The 17,803-nt window shown below is 37.0% G+C and overlaps 1 protein-coding gene and 1 long non-coding RNA gene across 2 annotated transcripts; one reads left to right on the forward strand and one right to left on the reverse strand.

Moving 5' to 3' along the window:
* Positions 1-5,055: 5,055 nt before the first annotated feature.
* LOC141426198 (integrin beta-6-like) lies at positions 5,056-12,531 on the forward strand. The gene is made up of 8 exons (XM_074085052.1): positions 5,056-5,435; positions 6,212-6,618; positions 6,717-7,215; positions 7,595-7,914; positions 8,264-8,371; positions 9,207-9,411; positions 9,853-10,234; positions 10,998-12,531. The coding sequence occupies exons 1-8, from the start codon at positions 5,298-5,300 to the stop codon at positions 11,213-11,215; spliced, it is 2,277 nt and encodes a 758-aa protein (XP_073941153.1). The 5' UTR covers positions 5,056-5,297; the 3' UTR covers positions 11,216-12,531.
* A 1,781-nt stretch (positions 12,532-14,312) lies between these two features.
* LOC141426199 (uncharacterized) lies at positions 14,313-17,011 on the reverse strand. The gene is made up of 2 exons (XR_012451208.1): positions 16,805-17,011; positions 14,313-16,446 (listed from the first exon to the last, which is right to left on the reverse strand). It is a non-coding gene; the product is annotated as an uncharacterized lncRNA (long non-coding RNA).
* Positions 17,012-17,803: the final 792 nt, after the last annotated feature.

Genomic DNA, 17,803 nt, shown 5'->3' on the forward strand with positions numbered 1-17,803 from the left:
CTCAGACGATTTTTAGAACATCTGATTTTCGGTCACAGATATGGGTCCGTTCTCGTGAGTCGTTCAAATCGCCATTCCAGGCGACGAATCGGTGCAAAAAATGTTCTTTTTGTAAACGTTCTATACAGAAAGAACGGTCTCAAAAAATAGTTAAGGAGTCTTTTGCGTCGAAGGCCTTTACCTATTATTAAACTTACCGGTTAAAAACATAGTGTCAAATCTCATTTCCCTCCCGTTCCAAATTACGTGCTGATAAATTGTTCGATGTATTTAAGCACTTTTAAAAAGAAAACCTCCAATTTTTTAAGCGATCTGATTAACTAACTATTAAGGAATAAATCTGTAAATTTGCACAATTTTTAAAACTACTTCATAATAGAAAGAATGAAAGATTATGATTTTGTCCACCGAAAACTATCATTCCCTCCGCGATACCAAAACATTAAATAAATCCAAGTTCTTCCCTGTGTGGCGGTAGTAAGTGCACTGTTCCCGCCCCGCACCGCTTCAGTGTGCCGCCGCATCTAGTCATTGGAGGACATGCGTTTCGCATGCAAGAAATTCTGGATTTACGTGCACAAAAAGTACTTTGTCACAGTTTGGTCTTCATTACTTTCCAGCGTTTTATGCAATAAGTACTATTTTATTTTTTGTTTAATTCACATTAAAATGCTTTGTGATTACTTATTTAATGATATAAATTATAAAATGTTAAAACTACATTTGGAATTTATTAATCGAGAAAAACGGCCGATATCTCATTCCTCTCCATGGCATTACCATCCTAACCCTCCAATTTTTTGCAGGATGGTAATGAGCATGTTTGGAGGGTAGTGATTGTTCCAAGTAACATTTGTTTTAATAGTTCTGGTAAAGCCTATTTTAATGAAAACCTATTTAATTATAAAGATATGTTGTTTAATAGTTTATAAAAATGTAGTATTTCTTTTAGATCAGCATAATGGCTAACACAAAAAAGCTAAACTAGGGAAGAAATTTTAGCAAAAGACAGATTACGGATAAAAACAAGAAATATATAAAGATTAAAAAGTGATCCCGAACTACATAGACTTCAAAAAAAAGGAAGAAGAAGGTACATCCTGAAAAAAAAAGCAGAGTATTAACCTTTATAAGGCCCCATTTATTGGCACATACTATCACAGAATCAAAAAGCAGCTATCGACCTACCTAGCTAGCAAAGGATGTTTTTAAAGCTAGTAGTATTTTCAATAATAACAATGAATATTGTAACTTATTACTAAAAGAATAATGTAGAATTTCGAAATCAATGCATGTGGTCGCTGAATCGTCTCTGCCTTATAAAGGGTTAAAGATATGACTATCAGAGCACAAAGAGAACAAAGATGAAGATGGCGTCAACAACAGTCGTAAACATTCGAACAAAAAAAGGAGCAGCATAAAATACAACTAATTTTGTTGGAAAACTCACCACCAACCACACCACTTGCTACTGACAACGAAGACAATAATCAGGTCGCACCAGCACTTGTGCCAGATTGGGACCCTTTATAGCACAAAATCCCGCGTGCGTGATAGAAGAAAAAATGCGTGGCATACGTAAAGAATCCACTTTAGTCAGAAAAGTTCGCTATAAAGCCATGAAAGTAATCAAAAAACTTAAAAGAAGAAGTAAGAAAATTACAAAAAGAAGAGTTATTTTAAGAAAGCGAACCCAAAAATTAGACTTACAAGAGAAGAAACGTAACAAAAACAATAGAAGATAGGTAGCGTGGAAAAAAAAGGTAACGAATGAATAAAAGACATTTATTTATTCGACTGGATGGCAAAACGAGCAAATGGGTCTCCTGATGGCAAGAGATCACACCGCCCATAAACATCTGCAACACCATGGTATTGCAGACGCGTTGCCAACCTAGAGACCTAAGATGGGATACCTCACATGCCAGTAATTTCACCGGCTATCTTACTCTCCACGCCAAAACATAACAGTGCAAGCACTGCTGCTTCACGGCAGAATTAGCGAGCAAGATGACAAGGTCCTACCACATGCCAGAAGAAAAAGTTAAAGAAGTTAAAAAAAGCTTTTATTTGATGAAACTGTTTCAAAAAAATACAACAAAATATTGCAGCTTCTAAACAAAACAAAAAAAATATCATTTGTAGAAGAAATAATTGTAAGTGACAATTCGAGATTGAAAAGATATAAGATATCATTTTTGATCTGTTTATATACCTAGTCGTGTAAGAAAGAACCCTCTAATAGAGTAATGGTTAGTAGGTCCTTACAATACCGGCTAATTTGTGTGTGATTTTTTATAAAAATTAGTGAAAGAAGCTTTCATTTTAATAACGAACCGATAAATAGGCACTATTAAAAACAAGTTTTATCTTATAAAAAATCACTTCACACTAACTAGCTAGTTTTTATATGTATAAATATCTCTATACAATTAAATAATAAAAATTATTACGGAAAAAGCATTACTTTCCATATATACTCACTACATCAAGGCATATTTCATTAATTTTGTAATAAATCTCATTACTTCCTAACGCATCATTGCCATCCTGTCATATTTCATTTCCTCCGAGCCTTCATTACTTTCCTTCAAAAAAAATCTTAAAATCATAACCTGTACAATGACGCCTTTACTCATATATTACTCTACGCGGGTATTGAACCATATTGAAAGTATAAAAATTCTCGAAAATCAACAATATTTGAAAAAAAAAAAATGACTGAATTTGAACGACTCGCGAGAACGACCCATATACATGCATATGTATTGACATACATACATACTTACATACCAAGACTTAACCAGACTACCCTTCTTTTTTGCTTCCCCAGTTCAGATAATAAAAGCTGGTAGTAACTATGTAAAGTCAAGTTGGGGACGTTTGAAGCACAGGACGATTGAAACGTTTCAACCGTCACCAGACAGTGTTTCAAATGTACCCATTCGACACTTTTACTTCAAGGGTCAAAATTAAGTAACTTACATCGTCATTTTTACCAGTTCAAATTAAATATAAATACTAATTAATAAAACTACAGAATAAGACACATTTTGTATAACACAAATAAAGAAGAATTTATTAGTATAACAAAAGAACGATTGTAAACTTACTTTTGACCCGAAAATCGAAAAAGGTCCCCAACACGACTATGTCGCTCGCCGGCGCGCGCGCTACTGAAGACAAGATCCCGACCAGTCCGAGCCACGTTCAAGCGCGCCGTTTACCGTTCGTAGGTACTACAGTATTCGAGAAAATTGAGATGTTTCAATCATAACGTGTTTTCAATTGTCCCCGGTCTACCCTATACGTCCACTGCTGGCAGAGGCCTCCTCTCAGAACAAGAGGGCTTGGGCCAAAGTTTCCACGCGGGCCCAGTGCGGATTGGGAACTTCACACACACCATTGAATTGCTTCGCAGGTTTGTGCAGGTTTCCTCACGATGTTTTCCTTCAAACCGCAAAGCTCGTGGTAAATTTCAAATGTAACTCCGCACATGAATTTCGAAAAAACTCAGAGGTGCGAGCCGGGGTTTGAACCACGACGTCTGCTTGAGAGGCGATAGGGCAAACCACTAGGCCACCACGGCTTTTACTTTCATATCAAATTAGTACAACTGCAAGTACTAAGCAAGTACCCTATAGGTTTTTCTGTACTGGATGTAATGGAAACCCATTTTTAACCCTGACGCATGTTTTCCCATCGTATTTATCGGATAAATTCGAATTTATCCTTGGTGGACTGAATGAATAGGTATTAAATACCTTGGCAATTTAAATCGCTTATGTATGACCATCCTTGCGTTTTGATACATTGTTTCCGTGTCTGCGGTTAATTAAAAATATCGCAAGTTATAAATATCCTAGCAATGAGCTCTGTTGCAAAAACATAATATATATATTCGCAGAAAATAATATTTAACGTTGAAACTTGTTTACAGTCTATATTTATCAAATTTGCTTTTTTGCTATATTAATGTTATATTTGGAGCACAAATACTTTATATAATATAATATTATAAATGTGAAAGCTTGTGAAGATGTTTGTATGTTTGGATGTTTGTTACTGAGTCACGCAATAACGGTTGAACGGATTTGCATGAAACTTGGGGTACAGATAAACAAAGATCTGCATTGAGAATGGGATACTTGATATCCCTGTAATGCGTTCCCGTGGGATAATATTTTAAATTTAAACAAGAATAGAGGGCGCTGTCCAAGAACGGTGACGTACCTCAGCTCTCAAGATAGTTCGTTTGCAATCAATAGATATGGCGTTGTGCGAGCGAACGATGTCCTTATAGATGGAGAGCGGACTGCAAAATTTCGTGCCTACTTGATACCGCGGTGAAATGCACAATGGTTTCCCATAAAACTGATGCTAAGTCCGAATTTGATAATCCGCCACTTAGACTTCTCTAGTCTCCTCCGGTGCGAAAAAAGGGGTGTTATTTAACCCATCTAATACTGAAATAATAGTCATGGCATCAGTTAGGAATTTACTGGTAAACCAAACTCTCAATAACGCCCCTTTTTTCGCACCGGAAGTGTCAATTTTTTTGGTACTTTCGACAAGTTCCGCCGCGGCAGACTATCAAATTCGGACTTAGCATCAGTTTTATGCCTCCCTAGGCCAAACCACTTTTTGACCTATGAAGCAGAGGATTGTGGGTCAAAACTTGGCCATCGAGTTTTTCGAAATTCATGTGCGAAATTACATTTGAAATTTCCTACGAGCTTTAAAGCATCGTGAGTATTCGTGAGGAAACTTGTACAAACCTGCGAAGCAAATTCAATGGAGTGTGTGAAGTTCCCGATCCGCACTGGGCCCGTGTGAGGACTACGGCCCAAGTCCCCTCATTTTAGAAATCCTCCACCCATTGTTAGTACATATAAAGCATGCCCTAGCATGACAAAAATTATCTTTGCCCGGAGCGGCTAAATAGCTAAATCGGGCCCTGACAAACAATTTGTCATTAATTAAAATAAACGTGATACCCCTGGGCATCAAATCCTTATAAATGTGACATTGTTATTTCGAACACATAAGGGAAAATACGCAAAACTCATTTAGTTCATTACACATTTTGTATTGAACGATTCACCGCTACTAGTGTAAAATTATCCTGTTGGGGGGCACAGCTTATAGTGTTCTTTGGTTACGTCAATCAAGTAGTCGTTAAATCGTCAACAATATTAATTAATTTATTGAATCAGGCGTTTCATTGCGGAGTTCCATATCAGTGAGCTATAAACGATTACTTTGCACACCCACCCACGATTAAATTGTCATAAACCATGTCGCGGCTTCTTTGGGTTCTGGTGGTGACTACCTTGTCTTATTTGTCTCTGGTGAGCTGTGAAGCAAATTGTGCTTTGGCGAAGACGTGCCGAGAATGTATCGGACATTCGTATCAATGCGGGTGGTGTTCAGCTGTAAGTGTATTTTGTTAAGTTCAGGAATAGAAATGAAAAATCGGTCAAGGGCGTGTCAGGCCACACGCAGCGTAGGGTAGGGTCCGTAGTAATATGCGGCAAACATTCAATATTAAGTTTTGATCGACTGCCTACCTGCGCGTTTACTTGTAAAGCCTACTAGGCTGTGACATTTTTCTTTTTAACGAACGGATGGATCAACGGACATGGCGAAATTATAACGATTAATTGTAGGACTATGGAACCCCAAAAACCAGCCAAGTGCGAGTCACACTCGGTTCCGTAAAATATACATCCTTTGTACATCTTATTATCCTGTGTTCTGTTATTTTAAAGAGTTTTACAATACCTACAATACAGACAATACAATATACGCTACAAACGGCCGTATCTGTGAAAATACAGTTTTAGTCCTTGAAGCTAGTACGTTAATGTCAATGTGTGGTGATTAATTTAATACAAGCGGCCTTATTGTTCAAGATAGGACATTCTGAGGAAACTTACAAACTTCCAATTGCTTCTAAGATAATTCATTAAAAAAGATTAAGTACCTCAAATTATTTACTCTTATAGTAAAAGATATGTATTTAGGTACGCAAAAGCTACAAATTAATTTAAATGATATGCCTGTTCAGGTTCTGTTTTATGCTTTGCTATGAGTCATTGTTGGGGAAACTCTATATAGTTATGAATTCGTGAGCAAAGTTCCTGTATAGAATTAAAGCCCCAAAGTTTTGGCCAATAAAACGTACCTTTATTGTATGTAAATATTTCAGAAAATTCATTCTGGACCAAGATGTCAAACAAAATCCTACAGCGACGCAAACAAAGACTGGTGCGGAGAAAAAGTGTATAATCCAATAGTATCTGATGTAGTAAATGATAGAAATGATTCCCTCAATACGGGTGAAGATGGAAAGAAGATTGTCCAACTTCAACCACAAGCGATGAAAATAAAAGTCCGCCCAGGACAACAGTTCAATTTTACTGTCAAATATAGACCTGCTAAAGACTACCCTTTAGACGTTTACTACCTGATGGATTACTCCTATACGATGAAAAAATATCTAGAGCTATTGCAAAAACAAGGCAATGAAATCTATGAGAGACTATCCGACTTAACGAATAACGTACGGCTGGGAGTGGGAAGTTTTATAGAAAAGCCAGGCCTACCATTTGCCAGGTAGTTGAATATTCTTATTTGCCTTATAAATACCTAACTTAATTCTCTTAATACTTTTTTCGACTTTATAATAAACAACTATCAAAATTTGCGCATAGTCCTTTTCAGAAAGCCTACGCGTTTCAGAACCATCTTGCTTTAACTAACGACATGGCGAAATTTAGTAGTGTGATTCTGGATAATGAGTCTGGCTCCAACCTTGATGATCCAGAAGCCGGTCTGGATGCCCTGATGCAAGCCATGGTCTGTAAAGAGAGACTTGCTTGGAGAGACGGCGCTAGAAAAATTATTGTCCTATGCACTGACTCGACGTACCATAGCGCTGGCGATGGCAAAATAGTTGGTGCTGCAAAGCTTAATGACATGCAGTGCCATCTCGATGACAACGACGTTTACAATCTAGCCCTTGAGCAAGACTATCCCACAGTAAATCAAATCAACAAAATAGCATTACAGGAAAACACTGTTATTATTTTCAACACATTAAACCGGGTCCAACGTGATTATACGGCCTTAGCAGATAGAATTCATGGCGCAAGATATGTTGAGCTGAAGAATGAATCTAATATTGTTGAAACTATAACACAAGAGTACTTGGTATGTATGTTGAATTTATATAATGTTGCAAGATTTTTTTGAGCTTAATTTTGATTAATATGTCTAAGCTAAGTATTGTTCTGCCAAATCCTCAACCAGGACGGTTTCTTTTTACTGTAGATTTTTTAACAAATACAGTTTTTGTTTGAATAAAACAAATTATTCTTCGTGTTATCATAGGTACTTATACATAATACTAATTACTTAACGATGGGGGTTAAAAGCGTGTGAAAATTTAACTGGTTCTAACCCTATGCCCATTATTACACTTAGTTTCATCCCATACAACCTTATGGTCGCCTTGTAGTGACTGTTATTTCTTGGTTAATACACTTAATCCAAACGTTTTGTATGATATGCGAAATTGTACCTATTTCAGAAAGCGGTATCAAATCTGGAAATGGACGTTGTCACGCCTAACCACATTCGTGTCCAATTAACCCCTGATTGTACCAAAGCTTCCACTTGTGGTGTGGAACATCATAAAGAGTTTACTATCTCCGTCGCTGTAACTGCGACATGGTGTTTAAGTGGCAATAACGTAGTAACGATTAAACCAATGGGATTGGGTGAAAAATTAACTATACACGTCGAAACTGCATGTGAATGTGAATGCGAGAAACATGGCATTCCTAATTCAGAAGAATGCACCAACAATGGTACTTATCAGTGCGGGACATGTACATGTAATGAAAATAGGTGAGTTTGCTTATTATTTTATGAAAACGTGGCAATGGAAAAGCATATTGTAGATTTTTCCAAGCTTTTGTTATAATTTGTGCGCTGTCCCTAGAGTATTTAAAAGTTATTTGTACGTACTCGGGGGATCAACTTCTACAAAAACAATCAGTCTCATGTAAATTGCTGAGGCCGTATTGCCTAACATGTCTGACGATCACGATCGAAATCATATGACAGTTTTTGTACGCGAAATCTGTCATTTGATTGCGATCGCGAGCGTCAGAAACGTTAGGCAATACAGCCTCTGGTTCAAATCATTTGCTAATTACGTTCTTAATCAGATATTATTTTTAATTGTCTTAAACAGGGTTGGTGATAAATGCCAGTGCGCTGGTGACTCAACGGTATTAGACCTAGATAAATGTAGGGCTAAAGAAAGCGACACAGTTCTTTGCAGCGGACATGGTCGATGCAGGTAAATTATACATCTTTGCGCCTTTACTAAGTAGGAACAAGTACTGTTTCTGTTTTTAAATTGACATTTCTGACTGGAAACGTCATAAGATACAATACAATACAATAACTCTTTATTGAATACCAACATATAGTAAGCAGTGCAGAAAACAGAGGGTTTTGTCACCAAATTAGTTTTAAATATTATTGATTATAAATAATGTATGTTAGTCTGTAAGGTATTTATTGTATGGGCCAAGTTGACCGAAATAAATGAATTTATTATTATTATAGAGATTTTTAGAGGCGGCCTTTTCTCTTCAGAGCAATCTCTTCCAGGCAACCTTTACAAATAAACAGAAGTAAGGAATAGATTTTAATTGGTGGTGAAATTTACCGTCGTCGTCGTATATCGTCATTGGCGATCCCTTAATCCAAATAGCGAAACTACTGTGTTAAAAATGTGGTTGCATTAAATAACACTGTAAATCTGTTTAAAAAATATACCTCATTGAGTTTCTTGCTGGATTCTTCACAACGAAGGTTTTTCCGTACCGGTGGTAGTTTTTTTTTATTAATAAGTTTTCTTTAGCCTAAAACCAGAAAACAGTATACCTAAATAATATTTAAATTAAAATAAAATTATCCTAAACATAACATACCTACACTTACATAAAAACTTAATACTTAATTAAATCTAGCCTAAATTGAACAAAGATACTTTGCTTTGGCTTTGACTTTGAGTGAATAGGAACAGGAAATTGCTAAATGTTCTAAAAACTCTAATGATCAAAATTTCATTTTTTAAATTACACTTTTATGACGTGTATTATAATAGCCTACTATTTTTTCCCTAGCTGCGGCACATGTACTTGTGACACAGGGTTTAGCGGTGCCAAGTGCGAGTACGACGACAACGGATGCCTATGGTACCAGGGGAGATTGTGCAATGGGCGAGGGAAATGCAAGTACAATCTTTGCCAATGCCAAGATGGCTGGACTGGCGATGACTGTCATTGCTCTACCGATACTGACAGTTGCCGAGCTCCCCATTCTAAAGGCGTGAGTAACTCATATCATATAAATCACAGTCTGATTGTGTAATGTCATAATAATACTACGACGACGAGCGTAGCGAGGAGTATAGTTAAGATACAATCGCGATCACGCCAGTGACGTGACGCGTCACGGCAGTGGCTAGTGGAACGCCAGGACTTAGTTAATTCAGTTAGGAAATAATTTGGTCCCTACCAGTGCTGGCAATGTTCGAAGAACAAGGGATAAAATTGTATAATGTATGGGGCACAAGGGGTAAAACGTGCCAGTTTAACTACTGTTACTGCAATGTAAAAGGCTGTACATTGTCAATCATTAAATGTATGTAAGTATTTCATGTTGACCACCCTCTTACCACTACAATTTAAATCAAAATATCACACATGGACACAACTGTGGTAACGGAATAGGAAAATCTGGTTTTGCTACAATATTATTTTTTCTCAGGTTTGCTCTGGCAACGGCAACTGCGAATGCGGCGCATGCATTTGCACTAGTGTAGACTCTGCAAACAAAACGTACACGGGCCCATTTTGTGAAAACTGCTTTGATTGCGACGAAAAAAGATGCAGGGTCCTAGAAGAATATGTACAATGCGTTTATTTCAAGGATAAAAAAGAATGTGATGAGAAATTTAATAGCAGTGGCAATGTTATTGATTGGGTTAATGGTACTGAGATCAACGCACCTAAATATCACCTTGCTAAGCTCTGTAAGACTGTTCTTGAAGATGGAAAGTCTATAGTTTTCAAACACAAGTATGAAGAAAGGATACTACACCTTATAATACAAAAAGAGTTGGAGGAACCAGACCGAGCGAATATGTGGAGTGAGTATTTTTAATTGCTTATTAATTATTCTAAATATTAGACTTTCTCAAAGGAAGTTCTGAGTTATAGTAGTGATGTTTAAGCATCGACAAAATGGCAAGATGGGAAAAATCTCGATTGGAGACCGCGGATCGGCAAGCGCAGCGTCCACCAATGAGATGGACGGATTACCTGGGTAAAACCGCGGTTTCAAGGTGGATGCAGGCCGCTTCCTATCGAAGCAACTGGAGGTCCATACAGGAAGCCTTATTAGTCCAACAGTGGACGTCCTACGGGTGATATGATGATGATGATGATGAAGATGGCCGCCTAACATTTTTTTGAATTGTGTCGCCTTCAGGACTAAAGACACTAGATTAGGTTCTTGCTTTCGTTTACTTGTTCCAGTGTTTTGTATTTAATATGAGGATGCTTTATGGGAGAATGGGGACGTGTAGTGGGGAAAAATCCCACAGACAGCGCCGGACTCTCACCGGCTAAAAACCCCATTGCACGTTCCCAACTCCAAAGTCAAAGTCAAAATATCTTTATTCAATTTAGGCTATAACAAGCACTTTTGAATGTCAAAAAAAATCTACCACCGGTTCGGCAAAACCTCTGTTGAAAAGAATCCGGCAAGAAACTCAACGAGGTACTCCGTGGAGCTTAAGTACTACGGAGAGGAGAAGATTAGAGGGGTCCAATATTTTCTTTTCATCTAACTGACGGACTACCTACCTTTTTAGATTTTTTTAGGAAAGTAGGCCATTTTCTTGTTTTCAGTCGCAATTGGTACCTCCATCGGCGGCATCATACTCTTGGGTCTACTGGCCGTCGTCGCTTGGAAGATCCTGATGGATATCCACGACGCTCGGGAGTTCGAGAAGTTCAAGAAGATGCTCGATGAACCAGCAGACATGGCCAGCGACAACCCCCTCTTCAAGGGTCCCACCATCAACTTCGAAAATCCAGCCTATAAAAGACGATCGCGAATGCACTGAATATCCCAAAATAATGTTATTCATATCTCTTTAGAGTTTGTTATAAGTTTGTAGTCATTTATTTAAATACTAGTGCTTAGTTAGTTGCTTGCGTAAACCATTAGATCAAGCAGTCGAATGAAATATTGGAATTTTATTAAATTCCCTTGAGAATTCCCAAAAGTTATAAAATTTCCCAAAAAAATATTAGGTAATCGTAGATTTCATTGACGTTGTATAATTATAAAATCCTCTTCCAATGCCTCACGTCTCTATTCCAAGCGATTGAAATTTTTGTTATTTTATTCCGATATCGTGCTAGTACCGGATAAAAAAGTAACCTATGCGTTATTGCAGACGTCCAGATATAATATCTACGAACCAAATTTAATCTAAATCTGTTCAGCCATTTTGGCGTGAAGGAGAATCAAACATTATACTCGTACACACACAATTTTTTTCACTTAGAATATTAGGATACTAAAACACATTGAAAAACCGGCCAAGAGCGTGTAAGAAACGCCCAATTAAGATAGGGTTCCGTAGCCATTACGGAAAAATCAAGTAATATTTTTCTAAGGATTGATTTTATACCTTAGGCTGCTATTTACTAAAATAAACTAAAAATCAAAAAGAAATGGTGAGGCCGAGGAACGAACCCGGGTCTTCGTCAAACCAGGATACCACAGGACAGGACAGGAATGGATGATATTAATGCACGCCTTGTTGTGTCAGATATTGGTGCTGGTGTGGTGGCTGTAGGTATGTAGTACCTACCTATAGGTACAAGTCTTAGGCACCATAGGTTCCTACTATAGACACCGTTACGTAGAAAGTTTAGGCAACCTAAAGGGAATCGAATTGTTATAGCGCCACGTTACTGCTACTTTGTTAACTTTACCTATTGTGTTATTATTAATTTTAATTTATTATTTTTTTTGCTACAGTACAACATTATATCATTAAAAAGCAGATGGTAAAAATGTGTTTCACTCCTTCCTTATATAAAACACTAACAGCCTTATTCATAAATAAACCTTAATTGAGGTTTGATCGGTCTGTTACTTAGCAGACTGATTAAGCTTATTAGACGGTTGTCAAGAAGTACGATTCATAAACGCTTGCTAGCAGTCTGCTAGTTGTTGAGCTGCTGATAGACGGATTAGACGCGTTATGTTGGCAATTTTGACAAATGAAAGACACAAAATGGCCTCATCGATAATTTAAAAAAAAATTGACAGCAGTGACAGCAAATTAGCAGGAAAAAAAAAGCGAGATGTTTGTTTTCCCGCCATTTCCGATCCGCATGTTTATATTTAAGTGGAAAAAGCCGTAATTATGTTAATCATCCTAATTTTATTTCTCTCATATTTATTGTAAGTAAAGTAGCAGTAATTTTAGAGGATTTTTAAATACAAATTCCTGAAAATAAATTTTCCTGGTTTTTTTTTAATCTTTGCGTAACTTCACCCTTCACTAAAAATATCTTCGGTGTGGTTTTTTGCTCTTGTCAAAGTCAGCTGTTCAAACTTTTGGCGTCCATTTTGTGACTTAAAGGAGGGTCTACGGTCCTCTAACTTTAGCAGAGCCTTGATCGACTGATTAGCGCTAACAGACGTTTAGATAGATAGATAGATTTATTTATTACCTAATGAAAAAATACATTATAAATACATGTCAGGTAATTATAAGAAATTCACAAAAAGGATCGTCACATTGTATACAAAATAATAATAATAGTAATAGGTATATGATAGCGGTTTATGAATCACGTTTTTTAGCATCGGGCCTTCAAGGAGCTTTCAAGGAGGCTCTAACTTTTTATGAATAAGGCTGTAAGAGTTTACCCGCGGCTTCGCACGCGTAAACTATTTTTGATCTGGTAGTTAAAATTGAAATTCTGTGTTTTTACATAATTTCCGTTACGGAATTTCCAAAATGTATACCGTAGTCTTCATTGAGGTTTTGTTAAGAACAGTGCAGCTGTTCAAAATTCCAAGACTAAACCCTGCGGTTGAAATTTCAATATTTTATCCCTATACCGTGGGAATATCGGGATAAAAAGTAGCCTATGTGTCATTCTAGACGTCCAGCTATCTAGGTAAATACCAAATTTCATGACTGTAAGCCCAGCGAATGTTATTTCGAGATTTTATCCCTACCCCGTGGGAATTAATTAAAAAAAATATATAACAAAAAAAAATGAGATGACGAGACGGGTTTGAAACTAAGCAATGCATATCATTGTCAGTTTAAATAACCTATGAATATAATATAATGGTACTTATAAAAAAAAATATAAAAAAAATTACCGACTACAAAAAACCATGAAAATAATTTTCTACCAGTCTGAAGTCGGTGCCTCAGCACGAGCCAGCAGGAGTGGACCTATAGTCGTCTACCTCACCTACATAAATACTATACGAGTACTTATATTGGGCTTCAATCACTCCTGTTGGCTCGTGCTGAGGCACCGACTTCAGACTGGTAGAAAATTATTTTCATGGTTTATTGTTATGTAGGTAGTCGGTTCAATTTTTTGTTATAAAATATATTTTTTTACGCTTTTTAGTGTAAAAGATCTAATATGCAAGAGTTGAATGTTAACTGCTCGACACCTTTTACGAAAAATTGCTTTTTCCGATGCAGAGACATTCATTATTGAGGAGTCCTGATGCTTCATCACCCATTCCATTTCACCATATACATTACAACGAGCTTAAATTGCTTAGCAACTGTGGTAAAGCAATCGTCAAGTACTTGTTATTGAGTAGTCGCTCCGTTGGTCAAATGTGTGGTCTTCATCATCAGTTCCACTTCATCAATGATGATTTTCAAGAGCAAATGCACGAGTTACTACTAAATAATATTATGTCAAAATTACCATAGGTGTCCCTACAACATTTGAAGAGTTCCCCCGATTTCCTTAGGATCCAATCATGAGATCCTGATTTGGTGCTTATGGGACCTAATTGAAAGCATTCCTAGACAACGAAAAAAAAATTTTTCAAATCGGTTCGTAAATGACGGAGTTCTGAGGTAACAAACATAAAAAAATACAACCGAATTGATAACCTCCTCCTTTTTTTGAAGTCGGTTAATGAGTCATGTTACTTGAGTTAACGTAGTGGCACCAATGATCGACACTTTAAGGAGATAGTGGGCTTCTTTATAAAATTAAAGGTCATTTAGTCATCTTTAAACCAAAAGTAACGATTGAGTATGGTAAGGTATATTCTTGAGATAAGAATAGGATGTATTATTTTTATTAACTATACACGGACTAGAAAAAAAACCCAAAAAAGGAAAAAGTGTATAAATCTCCAATCGTCGACATCGAATCTCCAGTAATCAACACCCAGTCATCGACAGTTACCAGTAACCGACACCCAGTTATCGACTATTACCTATAATGTGTATCTGCCAAATCAACACCCCCTTATTGGGTAATTAAAATAAAATTAACTGTTTAATAAGTATTCATTTATTGTCCACAGTACAATGTCCATATTTTTCGGTTCATCAGTTACAACAACATCGTTCGTTTGAGCAGTGGTTACATCATTTGACAGATACCTCGCCTGTTCCAATGTGTCTGACGTTGTAGGAGCATCCGCCGAACTTGAATGAGACAACGCGTCTTCGGATTAGTTTTTGGCCGAAATCAAATATAAAGCCTCGTCTTCATCAGGGATTTCTCTTTCCAGTCTGATTCTATTTTCAAAGTATAATTTATTGAATTGATGTAACTTTTGAGCTGAGAACACGTTTACGATTTCACGTTCTAAATACTTCATAAATTATTTCTGCATTGAATTGGTTTTAGTTGTGGTTTCTATTTCGGTTTTAGATATTTTAGACATATAGATGTAATCAGGACCAAATGAAAAAAGGCCCACTCGGAATCCGTTTTGGACACAATCTTTTGTTACATTTGTGAGAGCTTTTTGCAACACTGGGGCAAATTTATCTTGTCGAAGAATTTTGCCAAGGTTCTCCATTTTCCATTGCTTCACGGCTTTTTTCCAATGAGCTTTGAGTGGTCTGAATACTGACAAGTCCATCGGTTGTAGAATATGCGTAGAATTTAGGTACAAAGCAACAACTACAATACCATTTTCGGAGCAAAAATTTGATAAATGAAGCGTCAGGTGTGATTTGTGGCCACCCACAAAAAAACAAGACCGGTTTTTCAATATTATTTTGTTCTAACCAAGGATTGAAGACATAAGTCAGAACGTGCTGCTCTGCTACACATCCACCCACTCTCCGATTTACCTATTGTCCATTCATCAGGAACACACAGCGAGTTGAAGGAACGACCGACGAACCGACGAACTAAATATGATCATTGGAGGGGCTAGGTCTCCAGCTGCATTTCCAGTTGTTAGGACAGTAAGATTGTCCTTTTCACTACCGCAGCTGTTATAAGGGTGTTTATCTTCTTTTTTGGCGAGTACACAACCAGGTTTAGGTGACAAGAAGAACGCGGTCTCGTCTGCGTTGAATATTCTGTGTGGGTCATTTAAAATAGTTTAAGTATTTTCATCCAAATAACTTTCGATCTCAGTAAACCAAGTCCTGATGTTATTTTCAGACACCTTATCTCGAGCTCTTGACAAGTTGTCTGGCACTCTTTGTGTCAAGTTTGGATGTCTCATCATGAACGACTGAAACCACTTCTTGCTGGGCCTATTGTTTGTATAACCTAACCAACGAAAAGTTGCAAAACCCCCGACATTGTTACTTCAAAGTTAATATCTCAAAAACGGCTTAACCGATTTTGATAAAAGATATCTAAGAACCAACGCTAGAAAATCTGCTTTCAAATAAAAAAAACCGCGTTCATATCGGTCGACCCATTTAAGAGCTACGGTGCCACAGACAGACAGACAGACACACGTAGCGGTCAAACTTATAATACCCCTCTTTATGCGTCGGGGGTTAAAAAGGATTTGGTCTGTTTGATCATTTATTATTTTTTGCACACTGTCTACTACGAATCTTTTGTCACTGGAATATGTCTTTCAGATAACGCTAATATCCACTTTTCCAAAATGTCTTCTTCCCCTTTAGTTAAAACTGTGCTCGGCCCCATAGCGCAACCCATTGTTGTTTTTCCGAAATTTTATCATGGAGCGTAATCCTAGGTACTCCGAAACGTTTCGCAGCAACTGCAATCTTTTCGCCATATTTACAGCTTCTACGGCTTTTTCTAACTGGTCGGAAGTATAATTTTTTCTCGGAGCCATCTGTAAGAACCAATCATCGACACATATTATTCCCCAATAATCGTCACTTGTCGATTACTGGTAGCTCGACTTTGATTAGTTTACTTCAAATATCTACCAAATAAGCAAAGTAAGAAGAACTATATTCGCTTGTCAAATGAAAAATGTTTCAAAAAATAATTATCGACACGTGTCGATTATTGGAAAAGTCAGTTTGTGAAAACTAGTGATCGACACCAACATTTTACTAATATCAAAATAAAATTAAACTTTCGTTATAACAAAAATCGATCCTATAGTTCTTATAAAATCCCGTGAAAAACACAAAATTCAAATAAGTTACAATACATTAGTATAATGAACAAAAAAATGTACTCACTTCCTTAAGGATTTCACTAAGAAAGGTTGTTATTTTCACCGGTTCTCCAGCCGCAATCAGTCGTCACACCGCCATTTTCAAAACAAAATGGCGGATTTCGCTCAAATTTCAATGGGAGCCAGTCATAAGTGTGCTATCTATGGTACAGTGTTGCCATATCAAGAAATCGGTTTTCAACTCTTATTTTATTGAATCAAAAAATAAAGTGTCGGTTTTGGTTCTTGTCGGTCATTGGTGCCACTACGTTAATGAATTTAAATTAATTATTAATAAACTAACTTTTTGCCAAATTTCATCCAAATCCGTCCAGCCGTTTCAGCGTAACAAACATACTCACTCACAAACTTTTTATAGTATAAGTAGGATATGATCCCCCCCCCTTACCTTATCCTAGCGGAACAATAATCGTTTTCACCTCTTCTTTCTGTCACACGGTAAAGGTTAAAGTTACAAAGAGATGGTGAAAAGTGATTGCAGGCGTCCGAGCGTTAGACAATACATTCGGCCTCTGCTCAAAAGTAAGTATTGAAATAATTTAATCCAGCGGAATTTGACCCTTTTTTTAAGAATTAGGGTGGCTTACGATACGATCACTTGATTCGCCTGAAAACAAGTAGCCATCTATGGACACTCGCAACAGTAGAGGTTTGCACGTGCGTTGCCAACCAAGATAGAATATCTCAAGTGCTATAGGTTAACCACTGTAAGCCAGACCTGCAGAAGAGCCTTTTCACAATAAACGCCCCAGTGGCTTCCTTGATGAAAACAATGGCGACTTATTGATATTGAGACAAGGCTTACAACTTTAGAAGATCACAATCGGACTTTGCAGACACAAAATAATGTAGGTACTTTACCTACATTAGTAACAACAAAACAAGAAACAACGATATAAAAAATTAAATTACACTCATTATGTACAGTGGAACAAATTGAATCATGACCCAGGGTGGAACCTTTGTGCTACTAATGTCATGTTGACATCTCATACTTTTGTCA

The sequence above is a fragment of the Choristoneura fumiferana genome, chromosome 3 (genome assembly GCF_025370935.1).
Source record: "Choristoneura fumiferana chromosome 3, NRCan_CFum_1, whole genome shotgun sequence".
Taxonomy (NCBI): Eukaryota; Metazoa; Arthropoda; class Insecta; order Lepidoptera; family Tortricidae; genus Choristoneura; species Choristoneura fumiferana.

What these genes read in the sequence shown, in the direction of transcription:
- LOC141426198 (XM_074085052.1), top strand. Translation starts at nt 5,298, where the DNA reads ATGTCGCGGCTTCTTTGGGTTCTGGTGGTGACTACCTTGTCTTATTTG. An exon ending in CTATAACACAAGAGTACTTG is followed by an intron (nt 7,216 to 7,594) that starts GTATGTATGTTG and finishes TACCTATTTCAG; the next exon opens with AAAGCGGTATCAAATCTGGA. An exon ending in GAGCTCCCCATTCTAAAGGC is followed by an intron (nt 9,412 to 9,852) that starts GTGAGTAACTCA and finishes ATTTTTTCTCAG; the next exon opens with GTTTGCTCTGGCAACGGCAA.